The sequence below is a fragment of the Typopeltis vanoorti genome, chromosome 12, assembly GCF_054136105.1.
Source record: "Typopeltis vanoorti isolate ZY-2024b chromosome 12, IOZ_Tvanoo_1.0, whole genome shotgun sequence".
In the NCBI taxonomy this organism is placed as follows: Eukaryota; Metazoa; Arthropoda; class Arachnida; order Uropygi; family Thelyphonidae; genus Typopeltis; species Typopeltis vanoorti.
Genome location: NC_143560.1, coordinates 23,376,117 through 23,399,327, shown reverse-complemented (window position 1 = coordinate 23,399,327; position 23,211 = coordinate 23,376,117). Strand labels below are relative to the sequence as shown.

The window sequence follows — 23,211 nt, the reverse complement described above, 5'->3', positions numbered from 1 at the left end:
TTATTTTTATAGTAAGCTTCAAGTGATATTCAATTATATTTTATTGTTAAAAGTTTATTTTTATGAATCAGTTTTAAGGTTATTGTTTATTTATTTATAGTTGTATTAAAACCACCTTAATATAATTAATGAAGTTTTAAATTTATTTATTTGCAAAAGATATTGATGAATGCAGCCGCAGTCCTGGTATATGTTCCAATGGTACATGTGAGAATACTGCAGGATCATATAGCTGTATTTGTCACCAAGGTTTTCAGCTATCATCAAGTGGAGACTGTTCTGGTAAATTTATATACTGTTATTTAGTATAATTATAGTTTAGTATCACTTTTACCAGTCATTTATGTAAAATTTGAAATTTCACATGTATCAAATAGCACACACTGGCTTATTTGTTTGAAATTTTTAAATACTATATGTCAGTCATTCCTAATATATAGGCCACATAACAATAAAGCTTGTGTCTTTATGCTGTCATCCAGGTATAAATAAACTCTTTATATAACTCTGCATTCTTTTTCAGATCCTATGAATTGGTCAAAATTCAAGGTTGGTAGATACATATTCATTACAAATGAGATCTTAATAAATGCACTTTCCAAAATAATTGTAGCAGCATTATTCTGATCAGCTTTGTGAATTTCAGTGCACTCATTAGATTTTCTTTCTTTAATTGATAAAAAAAAGCACCAAAGTGGAATTAAAAGTTAAGGATTTCTGAGAAAGAAATTTTTATTATAATTATTTAACTATTCATTACTTATTGTTACTATTAATATTTATATTAATAAGTAATAATATTTTAATAATTAATATCAATAATCTTATTCACATATTCATCAATAATCTTATTCAATTTATAAATAACTTGATTGATAACAATTTGATGTAATCAACTAGCATTAATTGTTAATGTTATTAATTCTTAACATCAATTAATTAATAACATTACTTATTATTATTAGTAGTAGTAGTAGTCAAAAGTAACTGTGCAAAGGCATGCATTGAAATAATGAATGCAATTCATCAACTGCAATTGATATTGCTATAAATCTGAATGTGTTGGTAATGAAATTACACAAGGGTAACTGTGGGACCAGAGGATGTTGAAATGCATGTACACAGGTCCCAGAGGTATGAAAAATAAAGGAGAGGAGTTTTTCAAATGAGTCATCTCAACATAGCCAAAGAATATCAGAATTAGTGAGGCCGGGATGATAGAAAATGATATAGTTACAGGGATAAAATGTAATGGATATTGTATTTTCTGAAGAAGAACTTCATCCAAGAAAAATAGAAGTTAAGGAGGACTATAGATCCAAGGAAGATGGTTCATTTGAGATGCTTCAGACAGAGGCCAACAGAACAAAATATATTGTTGGTTGCTGCTCTGGACCTGTGAATCCAGAGGAAGATGAGGATGCTAGGCATCAGCAGATGAGTACAATGAGTGCAGGGTGAGTAGCTATCATGAAGGATTTCAACTATGGGGATGTAGATTAGGAGGATAGGGCACATGGCAAGATGGATGGAATTTATACAGTTACTGGGATAATTACCTGAAACAGCATCTGATGGAGGGGACAACAGATTTCAGAGTATTAGCTCTTGCAATAGCATCAGAGGATCTATAAATAATCACAGTACAAAGTTTAATTCCAATTGGGAAAGTGATCATACAGTCTTGTTCTGGTAGTTTGCTCATCATGTGAAATTCTCAATCAAGAAATAGTTTATGTGGAACTATAAAGTTGTTAATTATGGCCCACTTAGGTAACAGCTCAGAACAGTGCCATGGCATGAGAAGTTAACAGGAAAGAATGTCATAGTGCATAGGAAGTAGCCAGAGAGACTAGTCATGTCAGACTGCACATCCAGGGTCATGAGGATAAACCAAATATGGATAAGTAGTTATATAAAGCAGGAAATGAAAAAAAAAATGTGGAAGGAATATAAAGGAAATATGATCAGCAATGCTCATGCATGATGTGAATCACTGGCAAGAAAGGTAACTAGTATGGTAAAGCTTAAATCAGATTATGAGAGAAAATTAGCTAAGCAGGCCTCACTCTGTAGCAAGGAAGAAAAAGAATGATTATGGAAAGATAACTTTACTCAGTGTTGATGACATAAAAGTGAGAGGAGCAGAAGATACAGTTGAGTTACTAAATGATCACTCTGCAAGTGTCTATCATCCAGGTGGAGACTTTGCAATCACCGTCACCAATTTGACTGAAGCTGATATCAAAGTTGAGGTATACAAATAGGAGGTACTCAACGTGTTGAAAAATGTCAATGTAATACAGCCATGATACTGGACAGTATGTCAACTCATCTATGAGAATGTGCAAGTGAATTCGCAGTGCCTCTGATGAAGTTGTTTACCAAGTCTCTCTTTCCAAATGCCACACACATATCTTATGGGACACTTCTGAAGCCTTTGAACTGAGTTTAAATTCATAAAGCAAACAAGCCTGAATTACATCAGGTGCAACTGATATTTTTAAAGGGTTCAAAAAAAAAAGTACACACCAAGTTAAAATGCCCTGATTGACTGATGCATCTCTGTGCCTTATGATGCATATAAAAAATTGTTCTCTGCAAACCATTAAAAATAAAGCAAGTCATTGCATTGAATTCTACCAAAAACCGCACAAACTTTTTTGGTTACCTATATATATATATATATATATATATTATATATATATATATATAAGTAAGATATTTTTCTTAGATGTTTTTGGTCACTACAGGAATTAAATGTACAATTCTGAATGTTTTTATTTTTATAAAATACATTTATTATTATTATTATTATGGATTTGTTAAGGGGCACTCTTGCTTTAGTATAATAAATTTAGTTTAATCCTTAATCCAAGTGAGCAAACAAAGTTTGCACCTGAAAGTATCTTCAGGACTGGGGTAAGGTAGTACAACACCGGGCAACTCGTTGCAAAGGTGGAGCAAGCTAATATCATTCCTATCTCCCATAATGCAAAACACATCTCCTTGCGGATATGTATAATGTTATGCATTAAGGGAAGGGCCACTACCCAGATTAGTTTCAACCTTTATTGAGGTCTCTTTAGTGGGAGTCAGGCCCAAGTGGAGATACCAGGCAGAAGCATTAGCAAGGTCATCTCTACCTATAAGAGTTGCCAAACGGTGTGCCACCTTTTTATTAAATTACTCTGGATTTAGAGAAAGATGTTGAAAGTTTATTTTTCACTTTTTTAGACTGTAATAAATTTAGTTTAATCCTTTATCCAAGTGTGGTGGAACAAGCCAACATCACTCCTATCTCAGTATCTCCCATAATGCAAAACACGTCTCCTTGCAGATATGTATAATGTTATGCATTAAGGGAAGGGCCACTACCCAGACTAGTTTCGACCTTTATTGAGGTCTCTTCACTGGGAGCCAGGCCCAAGTGGAGATACCAGGCAGTCCCTTAATACATAACATTATACATATCTGCAAGGAGATGTGTTTTGCATTATGGGAGATACTGAGATAGGAGTGATGTTAGCTTGGTCCACCTTTGCAACGAGTTGCCCAGTGTTTTACTACCTTACCCTAGTCCTGAAGATACTTTCAGGTGCAAACTTTGTTTGCTCACACTTGGATAAAGGATTAAACTAAATTTATTATAGTCTAACCAAGAGAAAAATAAACTTTCAACATCTTGCTTTAGTAATATGATTACCTTTTTTTATAATAATGTGACAAGAGTGGTTGATGAGGGAAAGGCATTTTCTGCCATTTTTTTCGATTTTTCAAAGGCATTTGACAAGGTGCCACATTATAAGCTGATATTTAAGTTGCAGAACATGGGTTTATAGGTCAGGTTAGTCAACTGGATTCAGGATTGGCTATCTGATAGGTATCAGAGAGCTGTATTGTTTAACCTTTATATCAATGACACTGTCAATGGATTGCAGGGGGATATTCAGTGGTTTGCAGATGATGTGTAGCTACGAAGGGTTATTAGTAATAGTGCAGATGTGGCAGCCTGCAAGAGGATTTCAATAAACTGGACAAATGACTTTCACTTTTGGGGCTTTCAGTTTAATGCAGCTAAATGTTAAGTCTTGAAGTTTGGGATACATCAGTGGGAGGCAGCATACTCTGTTGGACTGTATGTGCTTGAGGAAGTAGGGGAGACAAGAGATCTGGGGGTGATGATTAATAGAAACCTGAAATTCAGGGAAGATATTGCACAAGTGGTGAAGGTAACCATGAAATACCAATCAGGACACTGACCTGAAGAGATAAAAGAGTTGTCATTCCATTATATAAAGCACTGACCAGACCAAACTTGGACTATTGTTCTGAAATTTGGTCCCCAGGATTTGAAGGGGATAAAGTAATTGTGGAAAGTGTACAGAGGTGGATAACAAAGATTGTTTCAGGACTGTACAATATTAGTTATGAGGATCTGCTGAGGGATGTGGACTGCAGAATTTGGTAGAATAGAAGAAGGAGAGGTGATATGATTGAGACTTTTAAACTGTTGAGAGGTAGTTACATGGTTGACACTGGGAGTTCTTTTGCTTGGTGGAACAGGGGGGAAGGAGCAAGGACAAGGGGCCATCCCTGGAAATTACGAAAGGAAGCGTGAGCAACAGGGTGAGGAGTGGTTCCTTTGCATAGAGGGTGGTTGAACCATGGAATGCATTGCCTGATAGAGTGGTAAGAGCACGAATGGTCAGTGAGTTCAAGATGGGGTATGATAGATTTTTTGTTTTCTAAGAAATACCTCCCACTCTGAGTCTTTTGACTCCATGGAGGCCTGAATCAGAATAATAATAATTATTATTATTATTATTATTATTAAGAGAGACTTGCAGAGAATCAGCAACTCATCGAGGGAAGCCATACTCTTCACGCCAGCTGTCATACCTTTTTTTTTTAATTCATTCGTGCTACTTTCACACAAACAACATCCAACAGCGATGACATTCATTCTCAACTTCCAAGGATATCCTCACAGTCTTTCCCCACCCTCCATAAAATAAAAAATTCCATCAACTGAAATCTTGTATGACCTTTTCATAAATTTGTACTTCTCAGTCATATCACCTCTCTTTCTCCTGTTTGCTAGTGCTGCAGCCTACAAATTCTCCATCTGTCTTCATAATTAGTATTCCTCTTTCCTGATATCATTTTTGACACTCTCCTTTGCACTGTATCAGAATCACCATGGAAATCAGGAGACCAAACCTGTTTGCAAGAGTCCAAATGAGGTCTTATCAAGCCCTTATAATGAGACAAAATGACTTCCTTATATTTACATGTCAAGGTTTGTTTCAGCATTGCAATTAATCTCTGAATTTTATTTACAATTTTTGTTATATGACTATTGAATGCCAACTTCCTGTCTACTAAAATCCAAGATCCCTAGCCTGATACGACCAACGGATAGCCATTTTCACATGTCCACAATTCCACCCTATTCAAATTATTCTGAAAGTACTGCATGTCAGCAGCACTCTTGATTACTCTACCTGTCTTTGCATCACCAACAAATAGCTGTAAGTCGCATGTCAAATCCTTCTCAATGTCATTAATGTATAGATTGAATAACAATGTTCAAAGGATTGATCCTTGAGTCACACCACTGGTTACCTTGAATCTTGCAGATTTGCAACCCCCCATATACGACTTTTTGACATCTGTCAAGAAGTCATCCTCTTATCCATGCTAATAGTACATAATCTAATCGCAGATTCTCCAGTTTATGCAACAGTTTTCCATGCTGTATTCTTCAAAAGCCTTAGCAAAATCCAAAAGTATCATGGTGTATCCAGTCCCATTGTCTATCTCAGTGGTAACATTATTATAGAATGTGAGCAAGTTGCTAAAACATGACCTTCCCTTAATAAACCCATGCTGATCATTGCAAAGTAGAGATTCTCTGTCAACCCATTTCTGAATGCAAACCCTAACCAACTTTTTAAAAATCATCACCACTCCTGAGATACTGATTGGTTAATTAAGTTGGATACAATGGTCTTTGCACTACCTTGTGCAATGAGATTACCATACATTCTCTCCACTCCTGTGTATCTTCCCTGTTTTGAAATTCAAACTATATAGCTTGATGAAAGGAGTAGCCAGTTCAGCTGGACATTCTTTTATCATCTGTGTGATATCCCATCAATTCTTACTGCAGAATTCTTGTTCAGCTTGTGCAACAGCTCTAGTACTTCCTCTTCGTACCCATGAGTTTCCTCATACAGTGAAGAGGTAGCAGTGATGTCGGTGTTGCATATATCACTGTTGATAGCTTTAGAAATGGTTTATCATTAGTTGAACAATCACTTCTGCATCAGTCATCTGCATACCATCTGCATTCAGCAGAGTTATTCAAGATCAAATTCATTCTTTCTTTTACTTACTCATAGGAACATTTGACAGAAAGGTTATTATTATTATCATGCGACCTCCATGTAGTCAGAGACTCATCATGGGAGGTACACACTATTGCACACAATGCTCATCCAACCATGCTTTAAAGTGATTCATTGTGTCTACATTCACAACACACACTCAGGCAATGCATTCCACTTACCAGCCACTTTCCATGTAAAGAACCTGCTTCTCACTCCTCTCCTCACACCCACCTTATACAGTTTCCAGTGATGGCCTCTTGTTCTAACCCCTCTCCCATTCTACGAAAAATCACTTTGATGTCAACCTGATAACAACCTCTGACTAGCTTATACATCTCTATCATACCCCCCCCCTTCCTTCCTTCTATTCAAGAGCTTTGCATCTTATATTCTCTCAATCTGTCCTTGTACTCTACATTCCAAAGACCAATTACACCCTCCATGGAGTTAGCAGAGTCATCGTGGGAAGTTTATTCAACTGACAACATATTTATCATTACAAATATTAAAATACTTAACATTCCTTTCATTAACCACACATTCTGGTAATACATTCCATTCACTGACAGTTCTCTGTGTAAAAAATCTACTCTTCACAACCCTCTTCACCACATTCTTACATAACTTCCAAGGATGGCCTCTGGTTTCCCCCCTCTCACCTTCTACTCTGTTTATAATCCCATCTGGATTAATCTGATAAAATCTTCTCACTAATTTAAATATCTCTCTATGTTATCTTCCTTCTAACCACCAAACTCTGCAATCCACATTTCTTCAACCTCTTCCCATAGGAGAAATTGAAGTTGAACTATAATGTGCAGCATTTGCAACACTTGCAATGTGCCCTCTAAACTTCAGTCTACTATCAACCATCATTCTCAAATCTCGAATCTCATCCAATTCCTGTAGTATGGCACTGTCAGTATAGTATGCAGCCTTAGATTTCTGCACTCCAAAATGCAACAGCTTACACTTATTAATATTAAAACCAACCCCACTCAACTCATGCTCAACTCACCTACCCAATGTACTGATGCTAACTGACTACAGAGCTTCCTATAATCACCCACTTTATACTTCCACACACATATATCAATTTTTGGCAGTAGCCCTTTCTTGTTTCACCACTTCCCAAACAAGTACTTCATGATCATTCTCACCAGTGTCAACACTGCCACCAGCTGGTGACATCTTGTAAAGTTATCACCAAATCCAAAACATTAAAGTCCCTAGTTGCTTCAGTCACATGCTGCTTAACATATTTATCTCTCATAAACTCAACAAACTTGCTCTCCTTGTTTCCATGCACCAACACCTCCTTCCTTTCTGTATTTCTGTAATTAAAGTCTCCATCAGGATCACCTTTTTTTTCTTTTTACATGTTCAACCAATTTGCCTAAGCATTTCACAATCGGTATTCTCCATATTCCCTGGCCTATAACAGCATCTTATCAGATATTATTATTATTACGTAACATTTCCAGGGAGTCGAAAGACTCATCAAGGGAGGGAACTACTCTACAACTCTTCACCAACTACAACTAACCACAACTACATCAACGCCATCTACCACTACCACTAGTATTTCAACAGACAAAGTCAAACATCCATGCCCATGGCGGGATTCGAACCCCGCAGTCTTTTGGCTGGAGAGCAGATACCCTCACCACTCGGCCAACCAGGCTGGCCTATATACTAGCCTGTTAATTTCAACTTAACCCACATGGATTCAAAATCTGTGCATGCACTATCAACTTCCACACTTTGTGAACAGAATTCCTCTGCAGTCATTATCAACACTTCTCCTCCTCTTTTCACATTTCTATCCTTCTGGAAAATTATATATGCTTCCATTTGTATTCCCGACATCACATCCTCCTCTGACAACCAAGTTTCACTTATTCCAATTATCTTTGGGCATACTGACGCAATCAGTGCAACAAACTCAGCTCTCTCGTCCTTACATTTGTGTACAAACATAACAATCCCTGTGTCTGCAGAAACACCATTCTGCTAGCACCAATATTCTCTATTTTAGCTTCTATACCACATCTCTCTCTCTTCGGTCTAACCCCTCCTGTTTCCCTGATCCTGACTCTAATTTCCATTCCTACCTTCTCATCATCACCTTTATGCATTTCATCACCTTGTGCTCTGCAACCACATCTTCAACCTCATATCCATCTTCCTCCTGTCATACAATCCATTTAGTTATGCTATCTTGCTTAACCAGCTGGAATTATCATTCAGGCTATTTATGTTTATAAAGTTGGCACATTGCAGTCTGTTTGAACTAGAGGACAAGACTTGTGTATGACTGAAACTTATAAGTTGGTTATGTGTTGTTATTAGATTAACATGCTGGAGATATTTAATAGAATGGATGGAGACTGAGGTAGAAGAAGAGGCCATTCCTGGAAGTATTATTATTATTATGTGACACCTCCAAGGAGTTCAAAGACTCATCGAGGGAGGGCACTTACTCTACACCTCTCTGTCTCTACCAACTACAGTGAACTGCAACTACCATCATCATCTACATCAATGCCATCTACTGCCCACTACTATTTTCACAGACAATCACAAACATCCATGCCCATGGCAGGAATCAAACCTGCAGTCTTTTGACTGGACAGCAGATACACTAACCACTCAGCCAACCAGGCAGGTATATAAGGAGACTATGAGCAATGCAGAGAGGAGTACTTCTTTGCATTGTGAATAGTTTGTGAGGAATTCTTTGCCTGAGAGTGTTTTGAATGCTAAAATGGTGACTTAATGTAAATGCACAGTTCTACAGTCATAGTTTGTGTGACAGTTGTATTCTTCTGTGATGAGTCTATTGACTCTCTGGAGATCTAACTTTACTACTACTACTAATAATAATAATAGTAATGAAGATTTCACTGAATATGCATCCAAAAATAAAATCAGCATGCTCAAAACCAATTGCTCCACTATAATGATACCCCAATATCTATTGTCATGTCTTGATACTTGTTTCCGACTAATATTTAAAATTATACCTATATAAGTACTACTATATTATACTGCTAGACTACAATATAAGTAAATATAAACAAAAATGGTTAGAACATCTAAATTGACTGGACAATAGCAGACTGACAACAATATATTATGGATATAAAATAAATGGAAAAAGAAGAATTGGAATACCAAGGAAGCAATGGTGTGAGACTGAGACAGGCCACTTGGCCTAAAATCCATGATGAGAAGAAGAAGACCTCATAGGATATATTGCAGGTACTGAACTGCTCTTGGAAGAAGAAAAACTACCAGTTACAGAAATTCTTGGTACATAAATTCTTAAGAGTTGAGCTTTTTTTTTTCTTTTTTTCAGCCAGATTTTTAAGTGAGTATTGTACCAGAAAAGTATAGCAAGAAGTGAGTCCTTTTTTTTTTTTCCTGAGCTGCAAGTTTAAACTTATTTGTTGAAATAAGTTTAAATTCTTAAAGAGAATATTCAGATGTTTACTACTGATCTGATGATATAAAAATGGGGAGATACTTAATGAATGATGCTCATGTCATATCTATATGGGAGTATTTCAGTAACTGATTATGAGCAGACATTGATGCTGCTTAGCCCATGTGGAACTAAAGAGGTTATTGGTACATTTCAAACTTTCTTAGCTGATCTTTAATAAAATAAAAGCTGATCTTCCTGATCTTTCACTTCCTGATCTTTCCTCACACAAACGAACATTCTCCACTAGGTCCATGAGCAACCCAGCCGATGTGGTTCCCCCACAGTAACAAAAGATGAACTATCGCTGGCAATTCAACAAATTAACCCTAACAAAGGAGTGGGGATAGACGGAATCAGACCAAAAGACATCAAGAAACACTCACCCAACCTATGTCCAGTTATATAAAAACTGTTAAATAAAATCTTCAAAACGGGACACATACCTGAAACACTAAAGACTGCATTAATCACATCCATACACAAACATGGAAAAAGAAACATAAGTAATTACAGATCCATCACCACATTGTCTGTAATCAACCAAATCATGGAGCACATTGTACATTGCAAACTCTCTACATACGTTGAAAAATTTCAAATCATACCCAAAACACAATATGGCTTTCAAAAAAATAAAGGAACAGCAACACTCCTGGAAGATTTCACAGACCTAATAAATGCTGCATTGGATAAAAACAGAATAACATTAGTTGTATTCATTGACATAACAAAAGCATTTGACACACTAACACACACAAAACCTTGTTAACGAAAGTAATGTATATCGGAATCGGAGGTCATCTACTCCAGTGGTTTAAAGCATATATGAAAAACAGGACGCATATCACATGCATAGGATCAGCGTACAGCAAAGAGTTATTACTGGTAACCTGTAGAGTACTGCAAGGAACTGTCGTATCTCCCATTCTATTTAACATATACATACACGATATAAGCCATCGTCCATTAAAAAGTAAAATCTTCCAGTATGCAGACAACACAGCCATAGTATCCATTCACAACAACGCAAATATCGTTTACACAAATATGCAACACGACATCAATCAAATCACTAACTGGTTAACCGAAAACGGTATATATATATATAAACCCTGGGAAACAAAGCTAATGATGTTCAAAAACCCCCAAACCCTGCCCATAGATCTCGGACTTCACTTCGATGCTGATCAAAGTTGGAATAGCCATATAAACTATCTACACACCAAGATTAGGATAATAGCAAGTAAACTATACCGATTAAGACATAGCCCCAATGCCTAAAAATACTAATCTATAAAGCACTATGTGAAAACATTTTAAGACACGCAATCACATTATATGCATTCTGCGCAGACTACAGACTTAACAGGTTACAATGGTTGCAAGATAAAATGGTAAAACCACTACACAGTCATGTTAAAACATTACTACAGCCCAACCTATAGAGTAACCAGAACAACATACCAGATAACAATACTACAGTCAACAAACTACATAACATATGTACAACAATCACTACGGCAAAGCCACCCAAAACTTCTACATACCTGACATGATAAACAAACTGCCGTTCGACGACAGAAACCTTAGGACATACAGAGAGCTGAAACAGGTGCTATATAAATATTATAGCGAGAATGAAAATTAGAGAAATTCCTGTCTCTCTCTCTCTCTCTCTATCTCTCTCTCTCTCACACACACACACACACACACACACACGCAAAACCTATGACAAACCCCTCTCAATAAACACCATTACAAGGACACACAAACACACCATGTCCAAATCCAACCCTACTTGCAAAAAAAAAAAAAAAAAGTTAAACTGTGTAATAGCAGTTAAAGCCTTCCAAGCACATACCAACAAACAGTAAAATCAACACCTGGCTTGGGACCAGTATAGAAACATAACCATGAAACCACCGCCATCTATTATCTTCCTCAGATAAGCTCTGCAAAGCTTTGAGGAAGAAATCAGAAATGCCTCCCGAATTATTATTATTATTATACTAGTTATTCACTAAAAAAAAAAAAATTCTGCATAATCATCACTGTTAATATTAGAACATATGTTGTAAATGCATAATACAGAGGCAAAGAATGTTATTAAAATTATTAACTGAACTCCAATGTAGAAAAATTTTGTAAAATTATACTCAAGATAACTATTGTACATATATGTATAAATATTCTAGCAATGAATAAAAATATTATTTATAAAAAAAATTTTTTAAAAAATCACATGACACCTCCAAGGATTCATTGTGGGAGAGCATACTACTCTACTCCACTACACATATCTCAGTGTCTCCCCTACTATTTAATTCTCCAAATACTTGCTACTATCAATGCTATCACCGTCAACACCAGTATTTTTTGTCTGCAAATTGCATGTCTTCTCATGGCTGATGTGCCTATACGTGGGATGAAAAACTGAGTTTCTGAGAGGAAAAACCTTTCTACCTCCATATGAGATTGACTAACTCACCTTCCATTGAAAAATCTCAGATAAAGATTTCTGTCATCATGACGAAAATCAAACTCAGGTTTATTTCCAATCAAAGGATGCAATGTTCTGCTGTTCTTCCATTTGCGCTATGGAGCTGCTAATAGATTATTTCCTTGATGATTTTTTTTATTGCATAGATAGACATATAAAGAAAAAAATCCATTCTCTGAAATTGTATAAGAAATGGATATGTGGTGAGAGAAAGGAATTAAAAGCAGACTTTTCACTTGGAAATTGGCAGGTGAATGATGCATTGCTGGAGAGAAGATTGAGAACATGGAAACAATGAACTAAATTAAAATCTATGTTGACAGAAGTGGTAACAATGTCTTTTGACTTCATAGTGATCTTCTAATAAATATTAATAAATGATAATAATGTAATAATTATGATTTGCAATTATACCCTTTCAGATATTGATGAATGTAGAACTCGATATGGGATATGTCTCAATGGACGCTGCAGAAACACTATTGGCAGCTTCATTTGTCAATGCCAGGAGGGTTACACCCTTAGTACTGATGGTAGAAGTTGTGTAGGTAAGTTATAGTTTTTTTAATTTGAATGGTGTTATACACTTAACTAATACACTACTCAATTTTGTATTATCACCAAACATCTGAATATTTCTCTTTGATTCATTTCCTGTATCATTTATGTAAAAATCATAGAGCAGTGGTCCTAGCACAGATGCCTGCAGCACAGTGCCAGTTACTTGCTTTCTCATGGATTCTGCTTCTCTATATATTCTTTGAGATATCTCTTTAACCACTCATATCCATATCATCAAATTCACATCAACTCCTGTTTTCTCTAGTTTATGTGTGGTGTGGGTTCCTACACCACCACCACCACACATAAACAGAGTAGCATGTGGTATGGAACATTTTTTTTGCAAAGACACCTGGATGTCTCTGCAGTCTAGCAATATTATCAAGTAGCCATTCCAGTTTTCCAATTCAACCACCACTCTATTTATAAAAAAGTAAGTAAATTGCTATGCGTAACGATGCTTCCCATCATATTCTTATCCACCCATCTTTGGCTAACTTTTTAATACCATTACCACCATTCCCAGTATACTGATTCATCTATTGCTACTGCAGTCTTGAAGCCCCCTCCTTCCACTTCCTTAGTACCTCGTTACCAGAGCTGATTTGCCATTGCTAATTTTTTGCACATTCTTATAATAAGCAACCTGTAACTGTCAGATTTTAGGGAAAGACACCTTATACTAAAATATTAATTTAAAAACTTTAATTAATACTTCCTATATTTCAGTAATGTTACATTACTCTTCAGCAAACATAAAAATAATAATATGTGCATGCAGGCACTAACACTAAACAAATATGGCTGAAGAAAACAACTGAAGTCGGTCCTAAAGGTGTCCCCTAGTGGGTTAAATTGGGTTGTATTGGCTGTTGGGTTGATGCTTTTAGAATGCAAGCTTCCCATATTTGGGGCAGTCTCATGCTTCCAAATTTCTTGAGGTTTGGGGAGTTTTTTAGAGCTGAGGCTGATTCCAGGAATAATCTCTCATATTTAACTTGTTGCGGTGTAGTAAAGTGGCTTTCTTCCAGTGTATTTTGTGGTGGGTGTCCGAAGCATGGTCAGCAAGTCCTGAGTGGCTGTATTGGTGGAACTGGATGTAGTCCTTATGTTCAGATATCCTGATATTGGCTGTCCTGCCTGTTTGGCTGTAGTAGGACAGCAACTACAAGGGAGCTAGTATACTCCATGTAGGTCTAGGGGAAGTGGCTGGTCTTTTGTGGAGCAGATAAGAGATGCCAATTTTTTATATGGTTTGTAACAAGTTGTCAGATCTTATTTTTTTAGGATTTTTGTTAGCTTTTCAGAAGTACCGTGGATATAAGGAATGGTGATACATTTAGAGTAATCTCTGTTATGGAGTGGGGGGGGTTGTGGTTAAGTGGTTTTAATATTTTTTGGATTTTTTAGGGGTTGTAGCCATTGGCTACAAAGGTGTTAAGAATATGGTTAAGTTCAGTAGTTAGGGCATTGTTATCTGAACTGATTAATTTTGCCCTGTTATATATGGTTTTTATAATCACATATTGCTGGGAGAGGGTGGTGGTATGATTGCTGGTGAATGTATCTACCTGTATGTGTTTTCTGTAAACAGAGAAAGCCAGGGATCCATCAAGCTGGCATGTAATCAGAGTGTCTAGGAAAGGGAGATTGTTATTGTTTTCCTTTTCCCAAGGATAACTGGATCCTGGGGTGTTGATTAAGTGTGTTAAGAAGTTGTGGAGGGTATCCAAGCCATGTGGCCAAATAGTGAACACATCATCTACATAGCATGGCCAAATAGTGAATACATCATCTACATAGCATAGCCAAACAGTAGGTTTAAGTGGAGTCTAATTTAAGGCTTTTTTCTTCAAAGGTCTCCATAAAGAAGTTGGCCAGGGGTAGAGAGAGAGAGAGCGGGAGAGAGAGTGGAGAACCCCTGGCTGTCCCTTTTATCTGTTTGGAGAATTTTCCTTGCCAAATGAAATAGCATGAGTTCATGGTAAACTGAAATTCATCGTTTTTCATATTTCATATTTTATCATTGTGAAATGTCACATCTTGCAGAGTTTGAGTTCAGTGAAAAGAGAGAAGAAGAGACTGACTGTGAGTGAGAAAGAAGTATACGGGCATTTGAGTAAACTTAAATCAAGTTGACACTCTCCCATGATGAGTCTTCTGACTCAATAGAGACACCATTATAATAACGGTGTCTCTATTATAATATCATTATAATAATATATGCGGAAAAGGGGTGATATGATTGAGACATTCAAATTACTGAAGGGTTTCTATAGGATTAATCCAGAAGATATTTTTGAGAATAGGATTGGTGGTGGTGGTGGGAGGACTAGGGGCCATACATGGAAGCTGGGCAAGAGTGTGGTTATCAGGGGTGTTAGAACTAGGTTTTTTACTTGGAGAGTGGTGAATGAGTGGAACAAGCTGCCAGAGTCTGTTGTGGGTGCTATGACCGTGAATGAGTTCAAGGCGAGGTATGATAGATACTGTGTGAATGTCGAATAGTTGCTCTTGACATGATGTTAGGCCCTCCCTCGATGAGTCTGTCGACTCCTTGGAGTTGCCCGAGATAATAATAATAATAATAATAATAATATGAGTCTTACATTGAGTTAAGTTACAAAGGAGTGAAATGAAAGTGATATTGTTCTGCTTCGTAAGGGAAGTTGTAAGACTTAAACCTTCAAATTATAGGCCAATCTGTGTGTAAGCTGTTGTGTTTAAAGTGCTGGAGAGGTTAGTGGGACCTAGATCAAGAATTGGGTTGACAACAGTGCCACTTTTTTTTTATGGGCAGCATGGATTTGCTGAAGGAAGATCATGTTTTAGTAATCTGCTAACTTATTACAATAAGGTGACAGCTGCAATGGAAAAGGAAGATGATGCATATGATATATTTTGATTTTGCAAAGGCTTTTGATAGCTTGCTATATGACAAGTTGATAGCTAAACTTAAAAAAAAAGATTAGTGTATTGTATTGGAGATTGGCTATCTAATAAGTATCAGTGAGTTGTGTACAGAGGAACAATATCCCAGAAGAGAAAAGTCACTAGTGGTGATGGTGTGCCTCAAGTATCTGTTTTAAGGTTGTTGCTGTTTAATTTGTATGTTAATGATATTGGGAAAGGTTTGAATGGGGATATTTAGTTGATTGTAGGTGATGTAAAGTTTGCAAGAGCTATGAGGAGTAGAGCAGATGTTGTAGCTTTACAAGAGGACTTCAATAGACTGAGTGAATAGGCATGAATGTGGAGTTTCCAGTTTAATGTTGAAAAGTGTAAAGTTTAAAATTTGGAAAACAAAGGTGGGATTCAGAGTATACAGTTTGTGAGAATATATGAGAAGATGGAGGAAATAAGAGATCTCAGGATGATGTTGGATAGGGACTTAAAGTTTAACCCCTTCCCAGGGGGGGGGGGGGCATTTGTTTGTGATGGTACTGGCCCTTTTCATTCTTTCTGTTTTTCTTTGCTTTTCTTCCCGTATTCTTCGATCTACTTTTCCTGAGTCTTTTTTGTTATCCTTTCTTCCAGACCACCATCACTAGGATCCAAATGCTCTGCTAGTGTGTTTACTGTGCTCTGCAACCTGTCGACATCTGGAAATGAGGATCCTGGTAGTGTTGCACTACTTTGGTGTCTACTTTGACAAGATGGGCAGACTTGGAATTTCCCAACCAGGATCAGTTGGCTCTTGGGCTTGCCCACAGGGTCAACGGTGTCACAGCAAGTCTCTCATCCCATGATCTGGATTCAGGAGTAAAGGTTGCTGTGGCCCTGATATTTCATGGGTAGCCCTGGAGTTCCACCCCCAGAGAGGTCATAGCTTGCTGGGCAGTGGGTAACCATATATGGCTCCATAGTGGGTAGGGGGCTCTGGTTCTTTTGATAACAGAAGTAAAAAAACAAAAGATACATGATACCAGTGTTTCTGATCATCCATGCAATATGTAAGAAATCAATAGGGAAAATGTTTCCCTCCTTTATTCAAAAAGTTTAGAAAGACTGGCAGGATATCCCAAAACAGCTACAAAAGTATGTTCTGGTGATATTATTGTTAGACCTCCAGGGAGGCTATACATCATCCATGCCAGCTGTCATACTTTCTCTTAAGCTCATTCACACTAGAAACATGCTTCTAGAAACAGACTCATTAATACACTAGAAACATGCTTCTTACCATTTTTCATTTTCTGGTGGGGTACTAGCACTTCATTTGATAAAGGAATGATATTTTTATTTATCTGTCCAAGGCATCTGACTGAGTATAACTCAGGCAGATGTTATCAAATTCAGATAAATTGCATGGTGTTTTTAACTTTTTATCAAGAATTAATGTATACAAACACATTTTCTTATAAATTTTATTTATATGTAGGTATTGCATTGCTTAACTTAATTTTTTGTGCATATCTTATTTATTAATTTTCTCTTTATGATTGATTATAATCTTTTGTACTGCTGAAAGCATTCACATGGATCAATATGAACTTTGCTGTCCTTGCGCCAATAACCATAGATCAACGACTTAACCAACCTAAAATTTAAAGGGCACTCTGCTGTGAGGACTGCACAATAAATTCTGGAAATGATTTGGAGAACACTGACTTATTGAAGTAATGAGATGCTAGTTATGTTGTTTAAGGCACTGATTAGGCCACATATAGATTACTGTGCACCGATTTGGTGATCTAATTTTAAAAAGGATGAAGAGATATTAGAAAAGATCCCAAGGTTATATACTAATATGGTTTCTGGTCTCTGGAATGTCGAGAAAATATAAATTGCGGTCTACTTGATATGTGAAAAAGATGAGATAGATGCATTGAGTGAGATCGCGTTGTTGAATAGTGCGATAGAAAGAGCAAAACAGCAGCTAGAGTGCATAAACAAAAGTGGACTGAATGAACCAACCAATAATAAAAGGTATGACAGGAAAAATAGACGTATGAATGTGAACATGAACAAAATGAAGGATAGAGTGCTGTATGGAGACTTGTTAGTACGAGGTGTGTTAGTAGAGGATTTGACAAAATCGTAAAACCCTGGTGCGACCATAAAGGACGTAACTGCGTCTATTAGAGAGCAAAAGGAAAGGGTGAAAGAAATGATTGTTGTGGCAGGTACGAATGATTTGAAAGGAGATAAAATGGAAATGATAGAAGACCTGAATGAATTGTTTGAGGTAGCAAAAGAAAAGAGTGAGAGAGTTAGAATGATTAGTCTTTTGCCACGGTATGACAGTGAAATGTTTAAAAAGAGGGCTATAATTGCAAATGACTTTATGCGTGGGTTATGTATGACGAGTGGTGTGGAATTTGTGGACGTGTGGAGTGAGTTTGATGGCGAAAGGATCTATATAAGATGGATGGCTTGCATTTGAATGGTTACGGTGTAAGAAGACTTGAGAAAGTGTTGCTGAATGTAGTGGATGTGCAAATTCAGGGAAACTAGATTTGTTAGGGGGAGTAGAGATACAGTCCTTATGGAGGCAGTTGAATGTAAGAATGAATATAATATGCCAGAGCAAATAAGGACAACAAATCTGAGTGGGATAGTTAATATAAGGCATCAAGGTAGGGTTGGGGCTAATGGGGGTCTTAAATTCGTGTACACTAATACTAGGAGTATTAGGAACAAGAAGGAAGAGTTTTTGGCCATGGTTGGCACTTCCAGACCACAGGTTATAGGTATTAGTGAAACATGGCTGACTGTAGATGATATAACTAGTGGGATTGAATGTGATGGGTATAGTGTGTTCAGGAATGACAGAGAGAATAAAATGGGGGGAGGAGTATTGTTGATGATAGCTGATGAGCTCCAGCCAAGGAGAATAGAAGTTGAATTGCAGGATAGAGAAAAGAGCACATTTGAGGCCATTTGGTGTGAGATTGTGGCTAGCAGAACTAAATATACAATTGGGTGCTGCTATAGACCAGGTGATGGAAAAGATGGTGGTAACAGTATGCACAAGCAAATAGAAGAAATGGGTGGAAGGAGGGTGATTATTATGGGAGATTTCAACTATGGTCGCATTGATTGGAGTGAGGAGAGGACACACGGGAGGAAGGAACTGGATTTTATGCGGTTATTAAGGGATAACCATCTGCGACAGCATGTAATGGAAAATACTAGGGGTCAGAGAGTGCTTGACCTAGTAATTACATCTGAGGATTTGGCTGTAACAAATATGACCACATTGCCACCAATCGGTGAGAGTGATCATAGGGTCTTAACTTGGGAGGTGGCTAAAGGTGTAGAATTTTCAATTAAGACAGGGTACATGTGGAATTATCGGGCTGGAAAGTATGACAAGCTTAGGAGTTTGATTGGTTCAGTGCCATGGCATGTACGACTGCAAGGACTAGAAGTTGATAGTGCATGGGAGGTAGTTAAGAAGTGCTTGCATGAAGCAATGGCTGACTGTATACCTAGAGTCCGAATAATAAATCAAGGGTGTTCAATGGATGAATAACACCATTAAGCTTGAGTTGCAAAAAAAGAAACAACTATGGAGGGAATTTAAGGAGAAGGGTGACCGGCAGGCACATGAACGGTATAAAGCGCAGGCCAGAAGGGTGACGAGTGTGGTAAGAAAAGCAAAAAAGGATTACGAAAGAACATTGGCCATGCAGGCTAAAGAGAATCCTAAACAGTTTTTTAGATATGTAGCAAGTAAAAGGAAAAATGTACATGGCAGATTGATTATAAAGAATGCCGATGGTAGGGAGGTAACTGAATCAGTTGAGATAGTTGAGTTACTGAGTGAGCACTTTGCAAAAGTATATCATCCAGGTGGTGACATTGCAGAAACGAATAAACCAGTAGATTATACAGGAATTGTGGTTAATGAAGTGGAGGTGAGTAGTCTATTGCATAACCTCAATGTCAATATATCTGTGGGATTGGATGGTATACCAGCTCGTGTTGTACGAGAAGCAGCTAAAGAATTGTCAGTACCCTTGACCATTTTGTTTAATTTGAGTCTCGGGTCTGGGTTAGTCCCGAGCGGGTGGAAAGAGGGGAAAATAGTTCCACTGCATAAAGGTGGTTCCAAGACTGCTGTTGTAAATTACCGACCGATTAGCATATCAGGAATCATTGTCAAGGTCTTAGAGAAAATAGTCAAGAGGAAAATACAAGATTGGATAGAAGAAAATGGGATACTGTATCGGGAACAGCATGGTTTTGTGAAGGGTAGGTCATGCCTCAGTAACTTGCTCACGTATTATAACACAGTGACGGCTGAACTGGATAAGGGTAATGGGTTTACGGTGATTCTACTGGACCTTGCCAAGGCCTTTGACATGATTCCACATGGAATTCTAATCAGCAAATTGCAGCATATGGGAATGGACATAGGGTTGGTGAGATGGATAGGAGGGTGGTTGACGGAGAGATATCAGAGAGTGGTTTACTCGAGAGTAGAGTCCACAAGACGGCCTGTGACTAGTGGTGTGCCACAAGGATCTGTTCTTGGACCACTGCTGTTTAATTTGTTCATAAATGATATAGGAAATGATCTGAGAGGAACAGTTCATTTGTTTGTGGATGATGCGAAGTTGGGTAGGGCAATAGTGAATGCAGATGACGTCAAAATTTTGCAGGATGATTTGGATAGATTGGAGGTCTGGGCTAAGGAGAATGGATGTCAGTTTAATGTGGCAAAATGTAAGGTTATGCATTTTGGGGTGAAAAGATTGGTGGCAGTTTACTGCATTGGTGGAACCGTGCTCCAGGAAATTGATGAGGCACGAGATTTAGGAGTGTTGGTAGATAAGGAATTGAAATTTAGGGGACTCATTGCAAAAGTGACCAAAACAGCTCATCAAATCACTTGGTTGCTGAAGAATACGTTGACAAGCAGAGACAAGCAGGTTATTGTTCCTCTGTATCGAGCCTTGATAAGACCCCATCTAGACTACTGTGCTCAGATTTGGTCACCTAGGTTTCTTTTTGATGGGGAGGAGGTGGAGAGGATCCAGAGGCGAGTGACCAAGATGATAGCAGGTCTGTGGAATGAACCGTATGAGAACAGGTTGAGGATTTGTGGGTTGCAAAAATTGGTTGATAGGCGGAGGAGGGGAGATATGATTGAGACATTCAAATTACTGAAGGGTTTCTATAAAATTAATTCAGAAGATATTTTTGAGAACAGGGCTGGTTGTGGGAGGACTAGGGGACATCCATGGAAACTGGGCAAAAGTGTGGTTAGCAAAGGTGTTAGAGCTGGGTTCTTTACTTTTAGAGTAGTGAATGAGTGGAATGCGCTCCCTGAGTCTGTGGTGGATGCTGTGACAGTGAATGAGTTTAAGGTGAGGTATGATAGATACTGTATGAATGTCAAATAGTTGTGATGAATATGATTTGGGGCCTCCCTCGATGAGTCTAATGACTCCCTGGAGTTGCCCGTAATAATAGTAATAATAGTAATATGTGGAGTAGGAGGGAAGTATATGAAAGAGATATAAGTTGCTAATAAACAGGCAAACTGGTCTTGTTTTGCCTGTTTATTACACACACAGATACAGTCAGGAAAACTTAAGACGATCCCTCCAGCCATAGGTCTGAATTGTCAGCTATTCCGGTCCCGAGCCTGGATAAAAATAGGGGGGATTGAGGTGGGCCGTACCTCCCCATAAAAGGGGCTCACAGCCGTTGAATCACCATATGAAATAAATAAATAAAAAATAAATAAAGTTGATAATTTGGGTTGTTATCAGATTAATGTTGAAAATGTTTTTCACAGAATTGTGTGACATGAGTGAGAAGAACACATCATACCCAGCAGCTGTGTAGGGAGGATGTCAGTAAGGGAGTGAGAAAACAAGGTTTTTGTATGGAAAATGGTAATTGAATGTATCACCACTCTCTCCATATGAGAGTTGTGATTGGAATACATTGGCTGAGAGTGTGGTGACTTCAGAAAATGTGAAAGTATTTTAGCCATCATATGATGAGCTGTGTGTGTTTGTGTGACAGAACAATTTCTCATGATAAGTCTTTGAATACATGGAGGTCTGAAGATGATGATAATAATAATAATAATATATTATATTATCATAATATAATAATAGATAATTATATTATGATAATATAATTATCATAATTATGATATTATACATTATACTGGGTGTCCTGGCTAGAGGTATTCAAAAAAACAGCTTATAATGCGAGAACTACTTATTATTTTCTCAAATTAAAGATCAGCTGATAGGAAATCTCTCCAAGATTTGTTTTGTCACACTGTCAAGGTCACTAGTGCTCATGCACAAAAATAGCATAAGAACGGCTATTGTTTCAGACAGTCAGACCGCCTGGCTGCCTAGTTCTCTGGATATGATTCTATTGGACTTTTCTGCATGGGACTTTATTAAAGACTGCATGTACCAGAGAAAAGTTTCGGATTTAGACAATTTGAAACAGTGCATCATTGCAGCAGTTGCTCTAATAATGTCCCAGATGATGGAAAAGACTTGACTAAAGCTCAAGTACCATTTTGACATCTGCTTAGCCACAAAAGGTGCCCACATTGAATTTTACTAACCTTCATAAAAACTTAGTGAATTACTCTATATAATAACAAAAAGTTATTTTAATTAACCTTATAGATATTGATATATGTGTGTGTATTTTTGAATACCTCTAGCCTGGACACACCCTGCATTAATAGTTATAATAATTGATTATATAATAATAATAATAATTTATTTCTTCTTATTTATTTCTCGTGGATAGGCTTAGACGTTGGTTATGCATTTTCACTAAATTATTTCAGGAAATTACAACGTACTAGGATATACATTAAAATAAATTTTAATATATTTCTATATTTCGGCAACGTCACGCTGCCATTTTCAAGAACTTAGGTACAAGATATGTGCACGCAGGCACAGCAAAAACAATAAATGAGTAAGAAGAATGAAGCTAATATTTCTCCTAAAGTCCTCCAGATGGTGCCCTCTAGCGGGCGATGTTGGTATTCTTGGGCGATTGGGCTGAAGGTCTTCTGATGTAGGTTTCCCAAATTTGAGGAAGTCTCATGCAGCCAAATTTGTTGAGGTTAGGCTCGTTTTTTAGGGCCGAAGCTGATTCTATGAAAAGCCTTTCATATCTGTATTTGCTACGGTGTATTACCCTGGCTTTTTTCCACCGTATTCTATGGCAGGTATCCAGAGCATGGTCAGCAAGACCAGAGTGGCTGTATTGGTGAAACCGGATGTAGTCCTTATGTTCTGAAATTCTGATATTTGCTGTCCTGC

At 37.4% G+C, this 23,211-nt stretch overlaps 1 protein-coding gene across 1 annotated transcript in view; it reads left to right on the top strand.

The window, feature by feature from the left end:
• LOC150100631 (fibrillin-1-like) overlaps positions 1 to 23,211 on the top strand; it is a 1,594,375-nt gene that overhangs the window by 1,104,283 nt on the left and 466,881 nt on the right. Inside the window, exons 45-46 of the mRNA XM_090401848.1 lie at positions 160 to 282; positions 12,808 to 12,933. Of these exons, the coding sequence (XP_090257974.1) occupies positions 160 to 282; positions 12,808 to 12,933 (249 nt within the window). The remainder of the gene's footprint in view (positions 1 to 159; positions 283 to 12,807; positions 12,934 to 23,211) is intronic.